The sequence below is a fragment of the Myotis daubentonii genome, chromosome 4, assembly GCF_963259705.1.
Source record: "Myotis daubentonii chromosome 4, mMyoDau2.1, whole genome shotgun sequence".
In the NCBI taxonomy this organism is placed as follows: domain Eukaryota; kingdom Metazoa; phylum Chordata; class Mammalia; order Chiroptera; family Vespertilionidae; genus Myotis; species Myotis daubentonii.
The window spans coordinates 52,822,212-52,838,600 of NC_081843.1; the positions used below are offsets into that span (position 1 = coordinate 52,822,212).

The 16,389-nt window shown below is 36.2% G+C and overlaps 1 protein-coding gene across 11 annotated transcripts in view; it reads right to left on the reverse strand.

Moving 5' to 3' along the window:
• Positions 1–16,389, reverse strand: part of FER (FER tyrosine kinase) — a 293,802-nt gene that overhangs the window by 245,829 nt on the left and 31,584 nt on the right. For 10 of the 11 annotated variants that reach the window (XM_059693942.1, XM_059693943.1, XM_059693946.1 and 7 more), the window contains one exon: positions 10,050–10,317. In XM_059693942.1, coding sequence (XP_059549925.1) covers positions 10,050–10,256 — 207 coding nt within the window. In that variant the 5' untranslated portion in view covers positions 10,257–10,317. Of the gene's footprint in view, positions 1–10,049; positions 10,318–10,962; positions 11,090–16,389 lie in introns of all 11 variants that reach the window. The other variant, XM_059693947.1, reaches the window with a different exon arrangement.

Consider the following 16,389-nt stretch of genomic DNA (forward strand, 5'->3'; position numbering starts at 1 on the left):
AACAATGAGGTATCATCTCACACCTCAACCAACGACAAGTGCTGGAGAGGATGCGGAGAAAAGGGAACACTCGTGCACTGCTGGTGGGAATGCAGACTGGTGCAGCCACTATGGAAGACAGTATGGAGTTTCCTCAAAAAACTACAAATGGAACTCCCATTTGACCCAGTGATCCCACTTCTAGGAATATATCCCAAGAAACCAGAAACACCAATCAGAAAGGATATATGCACCCATATGTTCATAGCAGCACAATTCACCATAGCTAAGATCTGGAAACAGCCTAAGTGCCCATCAGTAGATGAATGGATTAGAAAACTGGAACATCTACACAATGGAATACTATGCTGCTGTAAAAAAGAAGGAATTCTTACCATTTGCAATAGCATGGATGGAAGTGGAAAGCATTATGCTAAGTGAAATAAGCCAGTCAATGAAAGAAAAATACCACATGATCTCACTCACTTATGGATAATAAAGGCCATTATAAACTGATGAACAAAAATAGATACAGAGGAAGAGCAGCATTGAACAGACTGTCAAACGACAGCAGAGAAATCAACCAAAGGACTTGTATGCATACATATAAGCATAACCAATGGACACAAGACACTGGGGGGGTAGGGGAGGCCGGGGAAATGTCAAGGGGGGGTGGGGGGGGAAGGAGACATATGTAATATCTTTGTAGTACTTTAAGCAATAAAAAAAATGAACAAGATATGCTTTTAGATATTTATAAAACTATTTCTCTACTTTAATACTTTTAATCTTTGAATGAATAGATTTATTCTTTTTCTGTTAATATTCTAATACAATCCTAAATCAAAATTGTAGCCTAAAGAAAGCAAATTCTTGGTCACAGTCAAAACTGTCACGGTCTGAGTTGATAATCTTGTTTTAAATACACTTCCATATTCATTTCTCAAAATAAATAAATAAACCTTATATAGGGAGGAAGGCCTTTTTAGTTTGTTAAATGCTACTAAGAACATGGAATAAGACCTGTGGCCTATGAACACATATTTATACCACAAAGTTTTTATTAAAAAAAAAAAAAAAACCTCAATTATAACAAACATGAAAACAAATTTTAAAACTACACAAAAATGAATTAAAAACAAACTAAATGGCCCTAATAAGTCTTGCAGGTTTACCTTTTTCACATGATATTTTCATTCTAAAAAATACAATGTTGGAAAAACATTCTACAGCATGGGGATAATGTTAAGGTTACAAAAAAAAAAGTGAGAGGAACCAGTTCTTTCTCTATCTTCAAAATATAAATAATCTCTAAGTGCTTCATACAATACATTTTTGTGGTTCTATGTAGAAGTTTTAGCGTAGGAAGAAGCCTTTTTAGAAGCCAGCATTAAAGACCACAGAACTAGAGCAAATGTCCTCCTGCTCCCAGAAGGGCACATCCTATGCTACCGAACAGTTCACTTCAGGCTTAGGAAGTCTGAGCCTCCCAAGGTATATATATATTATCACTCTGCCTGCCAATCCCATATTGTCCGCAATATCTCCTAATCTGACCCAGGACACCATCTATCGAATCCTATACCTTCAAGAACTCCTGCTCTATGATGAAATAACTCTCTATACCTTTTATCAGAACTTTCCATTTATCCTCTAGGCCTCGGGTTAGCAGAGACCTGGCTCTATCCTACCTCCAAATACTGCTAACAAACATTCTCTCTTCCTAAAAAGTCTCTCCTCCTTAGAAGCTCTGGCCACCCTTCCCCATGAACAATCCATCAACAAGTCTTTCTGATTATCCCTCCCACGTCTACCACAAATCCACCCACTTCTTTCGTAAAAAACTCAACTGAGTGTCTGTAAACCACAATAAAGAAATGCACAATAAAACAAAATTTGCTTGCAATTAGAAACCACAAAGGAGACAGAGAGGACGTTATTTTAAAAAAAAATGGCTGAAAATATTCAAATCTTGAAAACTAAAACCCACAGATTTAAGAAACTCAATGAACCCAAGCACAAAAACCATGAAAAAACCACACTCTCAGTACCATAGCTGAGTCAAGTAGTCTTGGGACATTTAAATCATATAATACGTTTAATAAACTAGTTACATATATGAAACCTCATCAATTCTATAACTCATTTTGGAGTACCTGGATGTCTTATTTTTTCTAATAGAATTTAAAATTTATTCCCCTGTAAATGCAGCAAGAATCGACTAGTCTCCAAAACTGCAGATCTATTCTCATCTGGTGGAGCTTTTTAAAGAACCAAATGCCTGAGATATTTGGTGAGTCAGCAAGACATGGGGTCATCTTTCAATATCAGGAGAATTTCACCATCCATAATTAAAGCCTTTCTAACAATGAAGGGGTTGAAATGTTTAACCCTTGTTATTTCAAGTCCTATAAAGTCTCATATTATTAAACACTAACAAAATAACCAAAATGAATCCTGAAAAAAATACTATGCAGATAAAAAATTATTAAGTAAATCTTTTTAAACAGATTATTATATACTTATTTAGAACAGAATTAATATAATCAAAGTCAATAGTTGGGTTCTAAAGACTGGCAACAAATATTCTGAACAGCATTAGCTCAGTCATTGCCCAATATCGGAAGTCTCAACAACTAATGAAATTGAAGCAATAATAAAAAAAAATAAAAAAACTCGCAGCAAACAAAAGTCCTGGACCACAAGGATTCACAGGTAAGTTTTACCAGGCATTCAAAGAAGAATTAACACCTATCCTCCTCAAACTATTCCAAAAAATTCAAGAGAAGAGAAGACTTCCAACCTCTTTTTACTAAGTCAGCATTATCCTAATTCCAAAACCAGAAAAAGACACTACAAAGAAAGAAAATTACAGGCCAATATCCCTGATGAACAAAAATGCTAAAATCCTCAACAAAATAGTAGCAAATCAGATTCAGCAATACAATAAAAAGAGTATACACCAGGGGTGGGCAAACTTTTTGACTCGAGGGCCACAATGGGTTCTTAAACTGGACCGGAGGGCCGGAACAAAAGCATGGATGGAGTGTTTGTGTGAACTAATATAAATTCAAAGTAAACATCATTACATAAAAGGGTACGGTCTTTTTGTTTTAGTTTTATTCATTTCCGGGCCGTAGTTTGCCCACAGCTGGTATACACCATGCCTTAATTGGTTTACTCAATCGATAGCGCATCAGCCCATGGACAGAATCGTCCCAGGTTTGATATCGGTCAAGAGCATGGACCTCAGTTGCAGGCTTAATCCCCAGCCCTGGTCAGGGTTCATGCAGGAGGCAACAGTCGATGTGTCTCTCTCACATCAATGTTTCTCTTTCCCTGTCTCTCCCTCTCCCTTCTACTCTCTCTAAAAACCAATGGAAAAATATCCTCAGGTGAGAATTAACAACAACAGCAAAAAAACATGACCAAGAGGGATTTATTCTGGTGATGCAAGGTTGGTTCAATATTTGCAAATCAACAAATGAGATATGTAATGTAAACAAAATAAAAATCACATGACCATATCAATAGATGCAGAAAAAGCATTTGACAAAATCCAGCATCCATTGATGATAAAAACTCTCTGCAAAGTGGGAACAGGGGGATCATATCTCAACATAATAAAGGCCATATATAACAAACCTACAGCCAACATCATACTCAATGGGCAAAAACTAAAAGCATTTCCCTTAAGATCAGGAACAAGGCAGGGTTCACTTCATAAATTATATCATTTTCTAACCACTATGCTGTACCCCTGAAACTAGTATAAAATAATATTGAATGTCAACTGGAATTGGGGGGAAAAAATCTTCTAGGCCCAGATAATTGAGTCATTTTTGATATGACATGCTCAGTCACAAGAAATGAAGGTGCAAATGAAAAAGGCCACTCTATTTGGGCTTCTATCCAGCATTATGATGCACACCTTAAATCTCCCTAAGCAGAACAGTTAAGAAATAAATCATCATCTTGTTATCTAATCAACCCCAATACCATGTAGATAATTACAAATTGCACCACTTTAAGATAAACAGATAGCACACTTTTCCTGAGGCCCCAGAGAAACAAAATTACTGGTTTCAGACTCAAAGTTTAGAACATTTTTCAGAACACTGAATTGCATGTTGAAAAATACTGATATTGTGTAATGAAATACTAAATAATCAATAAACTCTTGATTATTTCAAGAGTTTCTGAATTCCTAAATTGAATCTGATTTTTTATGTTGCTGTTTTGTGACCAAAATAGTTCCTAGAAATAAATGCACCTCTTATTTCACAATAAAAAGAGGGAAAATGATTCAATTTACAGAAATTTTATTCTCCCTTCTCCCCTCCCTGCCAAAAAGAAAATCAGTTTCATACACTAAATAGCACTGCAGGTTTCTATAATAATTAGCATAAATTCTAAAATGCCTATTTTACTTTAAGGAACCAATAGAGGTAAAAAAAAAAAAAAAAGTATCAGTTTTACTAGGATGAATATACATCAAAACACTGTACTCAGTTCTTTAAAAGAAAACTATATATAGGGAAAGAAATTGTATCTTTCAGGAAAGAATACCATGCTTTTCACCTTTGAAGTAACAGATGTGTAGTGATGTAAATCAGTATTCCATAAACAGGTAGTAATTTAAGGGTTCTGAGTTCATTATACCAAAAAGTATTTATTGTAGGACATTATGTCAAAGAATGAACTACTACTAGAGCTATAATTACAGTAAAGCACTGAAAATAATCAACAAGATGACTCAAGCTTGAAAAATTCCTAAATAACAATTGTCATAAATAGCTTTTCTCTGCAGACTGTATCTTCCAACTACTCACTTTCTTTCTTCTTGCTTAAATACTTTTAAAATATAACATAAAATTGCCATGAAGAACGTATCTTTCTATACCACACAATAACTCAAAATAAATGGGTCTCTGAAACAAAAGTTTTAATGCAGAGTTTGCATATTACATAAGAAGAAGGTTTTGGAATCTCTGACTTCTTACCAGATAGAGAAATCCAGAAGACAAGTCGTTATTAAGTTTCCCTAAAACTGAGGTTTTCAAAGACTAAATTATAAGGTGCAAAGGAAACCTGAGGTACTTCCCATTCAGAAGAGCCTGTGTGTCTGCATTTTCTAGTTTCCTTAGTCCAGTGGTTCACAATTCTGTCTGCAATAAGAATCAACTGGGAGCTTTTAAAAAATACCATTTCTTGAACCCCACAACCAGAGATTCTGATTTAATAAGTTTTGGAAGTGGTCTAGATATCAGTATTTCAAAGTTTCCCAAGTAATTCTAATGTACAAGTTTTGCTGTAATGAAAGATTTGTATCCCTAATAATCACTAGGCTGTGCAAAATTACACAGTAAAAATCACAGAGTGTATGGGAAAACGGTGTTACAGATACAATACTCAAAAAACTCACCAGGGACATAATGGAAAAAAGACGAGAAATTAATAAAAACTTTGCACAGATTGAAGAAATACATAAGCACTACAATAAATCTGGCACTTTACCTTAAAAAGACCTGATGTTTGCTTGTCAAAGTAGGTGTCAGCATGATGGTTCAACTAACTTGCAAATCATTCAAATTTATACACACACACACACACACACACATACTTACACAATTACATTGAGAAAGAGAAACACAGAGCAAATTTGGCAAAATGTTAACAATTAATGAATAGACTGGAGGGCACAGGAGAATTTTTGTTCTATTCTTGAAACTCAGTTATACATTTTAATTTTGTTAAATAAAGACATAAAAATCACTAGTCGCAAGTCTCTGCTTCCAGTCAAGACAGAGAAACAGGAACGGCTTTATCTTCCTGCCTAAAACAACTAAAAACTGAACAAAGTATATTTAATACACAGTACGCAAGTCGCTGGATACCAGGCAATGAAGAACAGTGAACCCAGGTTACCAAATTGAGAAAATTTTCAGGCCTCAGCCAAGGGAGAAAGAGCCAAGCAGAACTCATGAATCGCTGTGAGTTAAAGGGACTAAGTTCAGAGCACAGAGACATCAAGGTAGTCAGAATCCTAGAGAAGAGACAAGGATAGAGTACTAGAGAGAAGAAAGCTGCACAAAGAAAAATCTCAGGAGAATGCAAAAGACTCCCCCTTGATTATGTAGCTAAGGGAGGAAACTATGCCAAGGAAATAACTCTCCCATAAGGATTACAGGAAACACTGTCCAGAGCTCACACAGAGCCACAGAATCATTCCAGGTCCCAACAGCCAGAGTGTAAAACTTAGTAATTTGGAGAGCATCCTCTGCGCAGTGAGAATGACCTTCCTCCCTAGATCAGATAAAATTCACCCTAGATTACATGTAACTCTGGTGCCACCTAACAAATGCAAAGGCAAGAACCAAACAGATCAAACTGTCTTCAAGGAACTTAACCATATCCCAAAATAAAGCTCAAGAACATTTAAAGAAATACAAAACTATTTAGTACCTAAAAAGGTAAAATTCACACTACCTGGCATCAAATCAAAAATTACCATGCAGAAAAATACAACCCAAAATGAGGAGAAAAATCAGTCAATCAAAACTAACCCAGAAATAACACAGATGTTAGAAGACAGAGACAATAAAGCAGTTACATGTATTCTACATGTTCAAGAAACTAAAGAATAAGCATATTAAGTAGAGACATGAAGGATATAAAAAGATTCTAATCCTATATAAGGAAAGGCTAATATGCAAATAGCCCGAACAGCAAAACAACCAAACAACCGGTCGCTATGAGGTGTGCTGACCACCAGGGGATGTACGCAGAACATGGCGGGCATCAGCAGCAGGCAGCAGAGAGGGGAACCTGGTGGGCGTCGGCAGCAGTGGGATGGTGGGGGCACCAGACCAAGGCAGGGCGCCAGTCGCTGTCATCAGGGCGAGCCTCAGGTTGTTACTGAAAATTCTTTGCTCCCACATGCCACAGTATTGCCCAGCACTCGCACCTCCTGCCGGCGCCGGTCCTGCTCGCACCTGCTGCCATCAGCGGTTGCGAGCGGTGGCTGCTGGCCCTGACCGCCCCTGAGGACTTCTCCACCTCCCCCTACTCCTGAGCGGGGTGATCGGGGCAGCAGCCACCATTTTCACCTGCTACTGGCACCAGCCCCAATCACTCCACGCTCTGCGCCATCAGCAGGTGAGAGCAGGGCCAGCCCCATCAGCACCTGGGAATGGCGGCGGCGGGAGCAGGGCTGCGGGCAGACAGGAGACTGGGCTGCGGCATGAAGGGCCAGGCGGGAGCACAGAGTATGGGCCAAGGCTCTCCCCTGGGCCTACCACAGACTCAGGGCACACAGTCCCCCTCAAAGTGCACGAATTTGTGCACTGGGCCCCTAGTTGAACTATAACAGATAAATCATTTTTTTTTTTAAGATTTACTCATTTCAATATGGAAATGGCTCAACTACTCAGTTCCTGTTTCCTTCCCTCTAATTCCTTAACCTACAGTACAGGTATGGGTTAAAAAGGCTGGGTTTAATGGTACAAATAGGCAAGAACCAAACAGATCAAACTGTCTCCAAGTAACTTAACCACATCCCAAAATAAAGGTGAGACACAAAGTGAGATTGTCAGAGAAAGAAGAAGGAGGGAAGAAGTAGCATTGCTGGAAGAGGAGTGGTCTGGGAAATGGTCAGAGTTCATGTCTGATAGGATTATTAAAGGGCACCAGAAATGAACAATGTCTGACATGAAAAATACATGGGATGTAATTAACAACAGTTATTTAAAAATACATGGGATCTGACATTGCATAAAAACAAGATTAGAGAAATGGAAGACATAATAATAGAAACTAACTACAATGAAACACAAAGACAGAAAAATAAATAGAGTATCAATAAACTATGGGATAACTTCAAACAGCCACATATACACTGAGTGGCCAGATTATTATGACCACCCCATCAGTACTTCGTTGGGCCACCTTTTGCCTTCAATACTGCGGCGATTCTTCTTGGCTGAGATGTTGAAAGGTGATGCGAGGAATCTGACACTATGCCTGATGAATAGCACTGTCCAGTTCTGTGAGATTTGATGGTTGTGGAACCAGCTGCCTGATGGCTCTTTTAACTTCGTCCCACAAATGCTCAATTGGACTGAGATCTGGTGATTATGGGGGCCACATAAGCAAGGTAAAGTCTCCCTCATGTTCTTGAAACCAATCCTGCACAATACGAGCACCGTGGCATGGCACATTGTCTTGTTGGAAGAAGCCATCTCCATTGGGATATGTCATTAACGTGATAGGATGAACTTGATCAACAACGATACTTAGGTATGTTGTGCTATTCAGACGTTGTTTCACATGAATTAAAGGGCCCAAATCATGCCAGGAAAACATGCCCCAAAGCATAACACTGCCCCACCAGCTTGAAGGGTTGTACTCATGTATGTGGGGTGCATGCTTTCATGCCATTTCCACCAAATTCTCACTCTGCCATCTGCATGATGCAACTGGAAACGTGATTCATCGGACCACATGACTTTTTTCCAATGCTCGACTGTCCAATCCTTGTGTTCCTGTGCGAATTGGAGACGTTTTATCTTGGTAACTGCAGACAGCAAAGGTGTTCAAACAGGCCTTCGGCTGTTTTGCTGATACTCGCTCCATGGCTTTGAGCGCCAACAATCATCCCACATTCAAAGGCTGTTAAATAGCGTTGTTTACCCATATCTTCAGAAAAAAATCACTTTTACTGTCGTGGTAAACAACCTGCTTCCCTATTTATAATGGTCTGGCCCTCTAGCAACTTCAGCACGAAATTATAGCTAATTTGCCTTCACATGTCAGGTGGTCATAATAATCTGGTCACTCCGTGTATATGTAATCAGACTCCCCAATCAGGTAAGAGGGATGAGAGAGGACTGAAAAATATTATTTTATATAATGGCTGACATTTTTCCAAAGTTAATTAAAACTCTAAACCCAGATATAAGAATGTCAACAAACCCCTGGCAGAAGAAACATGAAGAAAACTATGCAAAGGCACCTAACAGGTTGATTAAAACCAGTGATAAAGAGCCCTAGCCAGTTTGGCTCAGTGGATAGAGCAGTGGTTCTCAACCTTCCTAATGCCGCGACCCTTTAATACAGTTCCTCATGTTGTGGTGACCCCCAACCATAAAATTATTTTCGTTGCTACTTCATAACTGTAATTTTGCTACTGTTATGAATAGTAATGTAAATATCTGATATGCAGGATGTATTTTCATTGTTACAAATTGAACATAATTAAAGCACAGTGACTAATCACAAAAACAATATGTAATTATATATGTGTTTTCCGATGGTCTTAAGCAACCCCTGTGAAAGGGTCATTGGACCCCCAAAAGGGTCGCGACCCACAGGTTGAGAACCGCTGGGATAGAGAATTAGCCCACATAGTATTCAGGTTTCAATTCCCATCAAGAGCAAATTCAATCCCAATCCCCAGCCCTGGTCGGGCATGTAAGGGAGGCAACCAATCAATGTTTCTCTCTCACTTCTCTTCCCGTCTCTTCCACTCTATAAAAATAAATGGAAAAATATCCTCGAGTGAGAATAAATAAATAAATGGAATCAGCAATAAAGAAAAAATTTTAAGCATAGCCAGAGGGGGGGAAATAACAAATATTTCATCAGCAACAATGCAAGGAAATACTATAGTGGTATTTTTGAAGTATTGAGAGAAAAAATAAACAGCAAAAATATTTTTCAAAAATGAAGACAATATAAACATTTTCATACTTACAAAACCTAAAAAAAAATGAATTATCAGAATTCCATTATAAAAATGTTAATGGCAGTCCTTTAAGAAGGAAAATTATACCAGATAGAAATCAAGATATACACCAAGAAATAAGGGTACTGTACATTGTAACTCATTGGGTAAACATAAAGACTTGTGTTTTTATTATTTAAAGAACTCAAAAGATAATCAACTACTTACCGCAATGTTAATAATAACAATAATGTATCGTGGGGTTTATCCATATGTAGTATGACCTATTTGCCTTAAGCACAATTATGATGCTATACATAACAAATGATGAAATTATTCCTCTCACCTTAGAAACATTGCTGACATAATTCACTTGAATAGTGCTTTCTTTATCAACTTGATTACAAAGGTTCTGTAAAGTAGATGCATATTCTTTATCACTTTTTATCCTCAGGGCCATAAATTTCTTCACTGTTTCCAGTAAGCGTAATTCCCAGTCTTGCAATTTTAACACAGCTTCATGTGAATTCTTCAGGTCACTCCCAAACCCCATTTTTGTAAGGCACTGTCTTATCCTCCACACTGCACAAGCAAGCCTTCTAATCAGTGCATATCTGTGTATGTAAACAGAAGAAAAAATCTTAAATCAAAAGAAAGTTTGTCTTCAAAACAAAGTTATTTTTAACTTTTTTAGGGCTCATTTTAGGGTTAAAAAAGAAATCACTACAACTGAATGCTTTCACACTAAAGATTAGGAACAAGATGAGGATGTCCACCCTCACCACTTCTATTCAACTCTGTACTGGAGGTTCTAGTCAGTGCCATAAAATTTAGGAATAAATATTACAAAATAAATGCAAAACTTGTATTCTTAAAACTAAAAAACATTGTTAAAATAAATTAAAGAAGACCTAAATAAATGGAAAGAGTCATATCCTTGGATCCTAAAGACTTAACATTATTAAAAAGGCAATACTCACCAATTTGATCTACAGATTTAACTCAATACATATTACATCTAAGCTAGCTTCTTTTTTTGCAGAAATTGACAAGCCAAAATTTACATAGAAATTCAAGGAAGCCAGAATAACCAAAAATTAACAAAAAATATTGAAAAAGAAGAACAAAGTTAGAGTATTCACACTTCCTGATTTCAAGACCTACTGAAAAGCTACAGCAATAAAGATAATGTGGTACTGACATATGGTAAGCATAGACATCAATGAAGTAGAACAGAGGTTCCAGATATAAATACTCACATTTAAGGTTAAATTATTTTCTATAAGGGTGCCAAGTCTACTCAATAGGTAGAAAGGTCTCTTCAACTAATGATGCTGCTGGGACAAATGGATTTCCACATATAAGAGAATGAAGCACGATTCCTTCCTTAGAATATATACAAAAATAAACTTTACAGGGATGTAGCTCTAAATATCAGAGCTAAATCTATAAAACTCTCAGAAGAAAACAAAGTAAATCTTCATGACTTTGGCTTAGGCCAGTGATGGCGAACCTTTTGAGCTCGGCGTGTCAGCATTTTGAAAAACCCTAACTTAACTCTGGTGCCGTGTCACATATAGAAATTTTTTGATATTTGCAACCATAGTAAAACAAAGACTTATATTTTTGATATTTATTTTATATATTTAAATGCCATTTAACAAAGAAAAATCAACCAAAAACATGAGTTCACGTGTCACCTCTGACACATGTGCCATAGGTTCGCCATCACTGGCTTAGGCAATGGTTTCTTAGATATAACACCAAAAGCACAAGCAACAAAACAAAAATATATAAATTGGACTTCATTAAAATTAAAAAAAAAAAGCCTCTACTTTAAAAGCCACCACCATCAATAAAGGGAAAAGACAACCCACAAAACGGTAGAAAATATTTGCTAATCCTCTCCGACATGGAACTTCTATCAGGAATGTATAAAGAATTCTTATAACTCAATAATAAAAAGACAAACCAATTAAAATGAACAAAAGATCTGAAAAAAGATTTCTCCAAAAAGATTTACAAATGTCCAACACATACATGAAAATATGTTCAATATCATTAGTCATTAGGAAAATACAAATCAAAATCACAGTGAGATTCCACTTTACACCGCCAGTATGTCTATAATCAAAAAGACAGATAATATCAAGCATTGGACACTGTGAAGAAATTAGAGCCCTCCTACACTGCTGATGGAAATGTAAAATGAGCAGTTTCTCAAAAGTTAAACATAGAGTTATTATATTCCTCTGTTCAGTATTAACCCAGAAGAAATGAAAATATATGTCCATACAAACACTTGTACAGAATGTTCAAGCAGAATTATTCATAACGGCCACAAAGTGGAGTGATCTCAATGTCCATCAATTGATTAATAGGTAAATAAAACACGATATCCATACAAATGAAATATTATTTGACAATGAAAAAAATGAACTATAGATACAAGCTACAACATAAATAAACCTTGTAAACATTATGCTAAGTAAAAAAGTAAGAATCAAAAGACTGACATACTCTATGATGTGAAATGCCCAAAGTTTAGAGACAGAAAATAGAGTAGTGGTTGCCGAATGCTGACAAACTTGGGAAGAAGTGAGGAGTAACTGCTAATTGATACTGCATTTCGAGGGATAAAAATTTTCTAAAATTGAATGTGATGATGGTTGCACAACTCTTTGAACTAATTAAAAAATCATTGAATTGTACAGTTTACATGGGCAAATTTTTTAGCATGTGACCTATATGTCAATAAATTGTAGCTCTAGCGGGGTTTGCTCAGTGGCTAGAGTGTTGGCCTGTAGACTGAAGGGTCCCAGGTTCAATTCCAGTCAAGGGCACATGCCCGGGTTGTGGGCTCAATCCCCAGTTGGGAGCGTGCAGGAGGCAGCCAGTCAATGATCCTCTCTCATCATTGATGTTTCTCTCTCTCCCTCTCCCTTCCTCTCTCTGAAATCAATAAAAAAAAATATTTTTAAAAAGTTATAAATGCTTTTTAAAAAAATAAAAATAAGTTATAGAAAGTCACTACAGCTTAACACGATCATCTGAAGTTCAGTTATCAGAAACTTCCCCAAAATATTCTGCTTGTTTGCTATAAATTCTAAAAACTATAACAGAATATATTTTGCTCTCCAGCCTCCTAGAATTTCAGGCAATGAATCTTTCAGGGCCAGATAGAAATAATGAAGAAACACACCTTTATATTTAGTTCTGGCTCATCCATACCAGAAGTCAATTTCTTGTTAATTCAGCTGAGATCCTCTAAGATATACAGAAAAAATGAGAAGCCGTTATCTCTCTAACCTCAGTGATATCATCTAAAAAGAAGGTAAAAATGTGGGTTGTCCAAATAGAGAACAATTTACAATTTCCCCCCAACTGAAAACTGTCCAGTTTTATGATCTAGCAAACAAGTATGAGAGGGGGAAAGTAGTGGAAAACTGCACTTCATCAAAGTTTCCAAAGTAGCAACCAGGATACTAAATGGACCTTAACATAAATAAGTCAATGTAAAGTAACCGACTTATTCACTTAATATAGAATAGGATAATTCCAGATTTTTTCACTTTGTATATAGTAGTTTTGAATATTTTATTTTGATATACTGTATCTTTATGGGGCACAAAAATTTACAAGGAACATTTTTCTGTTATTTTACCTACAGCTCAACTAAGTGTCACTGAATATATACTCTTTCTCATTCAATGTTTTCAATGAAAAAATATGGAACATTATTTGAGACTAAACAAAGGTGAAACAGCTTACTTTTTAAAAAATCATATCTGAGATTGTAGTTAATTTTATTCATTCAGCACTTGGAATAAATATCACTTCTACTTCTAATTACATCTAGCTTTGGTCTAAGCTTTGACAATATATTTTTCTTCTGTTATCAGAAATTCAAAGGGAGCTCAGAAGTATAAAATGGAAACAGAATTTGGAAGGTATCTGAGAAACACTCCAGCCCATCCTAGGTACTTATTTACATACGCTAATATTCTAGGTCAGGGTGAGTAGAAAATAATTTAATATGTACTTTAAAGTACAATAAGTAGTAATTTTAAAAAATAACTCCATAATAAATTAAGACTATATCTAACTCTTTAATTGGTAGAGCTTATAAATACTTTAAGAGAATAGTATCCACAAATGATTTCGCCATAGATGTCAAATGACATTTATCAGACCATTTCAGTAGTGTTTGAAATAATAAAACAAATAAAAAAGAAAAGAAAAAAAAACTTGTAACTATCCTGCCAGGGGAAGTACTCTCCTTCCCTGATAGTCCTGAGAATCCCCTTTTCCTCCAAAAGAAATTGAACCAGGCAGGAAGAACCAGCTAGAGAGACCCACCTACAGCAAGCAGCCAGATCATGAAGCTTCTTTGTGCCCACAGGTCCAAGCATCTCCTTCTCTACCCAGAGACATCAGAGCAGGCAAGAATAACTAGCAAGAGGGACCCAGCTTTAATAAGAGGACCAGTCCAGGAAGCTCCTTGTTCTCCATGGCCCAAGACTCTCCTCTCCTGCCCATAGACATCAGAACAGCTAGGCGGTATGGTAATGAAATCCTATCTCATCTCTTCCCTACGAATAGACACATCTAATAGCTCAGCCTGAGAAAAACATGATCTGCTTGCTCAAGCAGCACTGTGAGCCATAGTGGTAACAGATAAATAAGCCAACCAAAATAACAGCAGAAAGATTAAAATTTAAACTGTTCTTAGAAGCAAAGCCCACAGAAATAGGCCAGGACCTGTAAGCTAAATCTAAACAGACTGCCTATCAAAATAAAATACTGAAATAGGACTCAGAGTCTCCTAACATCCTATATAATAAAAGGCTAATATGCAAATTATCCCCTCGACTGGGAGTTCAATGGGAAGTTCGACCAGGGGGCAGGGCCAGTCAGCCAACTGCCTGCAGCCCCTCCCCCCAGCCGGCCCCGCCCCCAATAGCTCCCACCCCCCAACCCGCAATGAATTCATGCGCCGGGCCTCTAGTAATAAATAAAATACCTAGGATTCGATTGAAAATCACCTGTCATACCAAAAACCAGGAAAAATTTAGGGGATAGCAAGTACAAATCAGGCAGAAACAGAGTATTATACATAAGTGTACTAGTGCTATTAGCAAAGATGTCTATTTTTAAATAGCATCATTAAAAGGTGAAAGTAGCCCAGCCAGTGTGGCTTAGGCATTGAGCATTGACCCATGAACCAAGAGGTCACTGGCTGGATTCCTGTCAGGACATTTGCAGGAGGTAGCCAATCAATGTTTCTATCTCTCTATCCCTCTCCCTTCCTCTCTCTAAAATCAATAAAAACATTATTTTTAAAAAGGTGAAAATAGCCCTAACCGGTTTGGCTCAGTGGATAGAGCGTTGGCCTGTGGACTCAAGGGTCCCAGGTTCGATTCTGGTCAAGGGCATGTACCTTGATTGCAGGCACATACCCAGTAGGGAGTGTGCAGGAGGCAGCTGATCAATGTTTCTCTCTCATCGATGTTTCTAACTCTCTATCTCTCTCCCTTCCTCTCTGTAAAAAATCAATAAAATGTATTTTTTTTTAAAAAGGTGAAAATAGTAAAAATCCTAATAAACAACTGACTATTTAGATTTATTTAAAGCTATCTTATTTAATATTATTCAGTTTTGTTTTTAAGATCAAGTGAGTTGAGTTTTCAATTCACCATAAATAATTATTTAAAATTTTAAAAGAACCATTAAAAATTTCTATATTCTCAAAATTAAAAGTTCATTTTGTATAAAATAGATCTACAAATACATTCTTCTAAAACAAAAATGGAAGTTATTAAATAGCAAAATATAAAACGCATTAGTTTCATTGGTTGGATAATAGAATTCCCATGGTATTTCTTGTAAGTATAAGGGTATATGCAAGTATTTGTTATAAGTACCTCCTGTCTTTCAACTTTTCGCTCAACAACTGGCAACTTTTATATTCTTCAATTACACAGATGGAAATATTAATTTTATATAACATACATAAAGTTTACTATGTATTGAATATTCTTTTTAAAGTAAGGCTAATTTATTTTAATTCAGATAATGTCTTATAAGAAAGATTTTAATTACTTCCTTTATTTTAATATTGACAAAACATACAATTAAAGATATGCTGAATTTAAAAAAATTAGCAAATACATAAATAAAAACTATGTAATAGAAACAGGAAATCTCTCATTCTCCACCAGATATTCTCATAAGCAAGCAGGAAATTAAATAGAACTTATTTCTTTTTTCTTTTTTTTCAGTTTGAATTTATAAACCTTGACTAATAAAACCTATCAAAATGACTTTGTAGTTTGAGTTACTGTATCAAAATATGTTTGTTCATTGATAAAGACTACAAAATTATTAACCAGTTAAAGTACAAAAATAATTATCTAATGGTATTTCTTATCTTTTATAAGCTTTAATACTGACAGAAGTCAGAAATAGTGACTCTATTTGAACAAAATATCAAGCTGCTTGCAGCAAGACAAAAACAAAGTCAAAAGCCTCCCCAGAACATGCAAGTAATAACCACAGTTACAAACCAAAAAACCTGACCACATATGAAAATAAAGTGAGGTGCTGTTTCAGAAGCAGCTAAACAGGCCAAAGTTAACAGTCACCACGTTTAATTCTGAAGACATTATCATTAATTAAGTTAATAT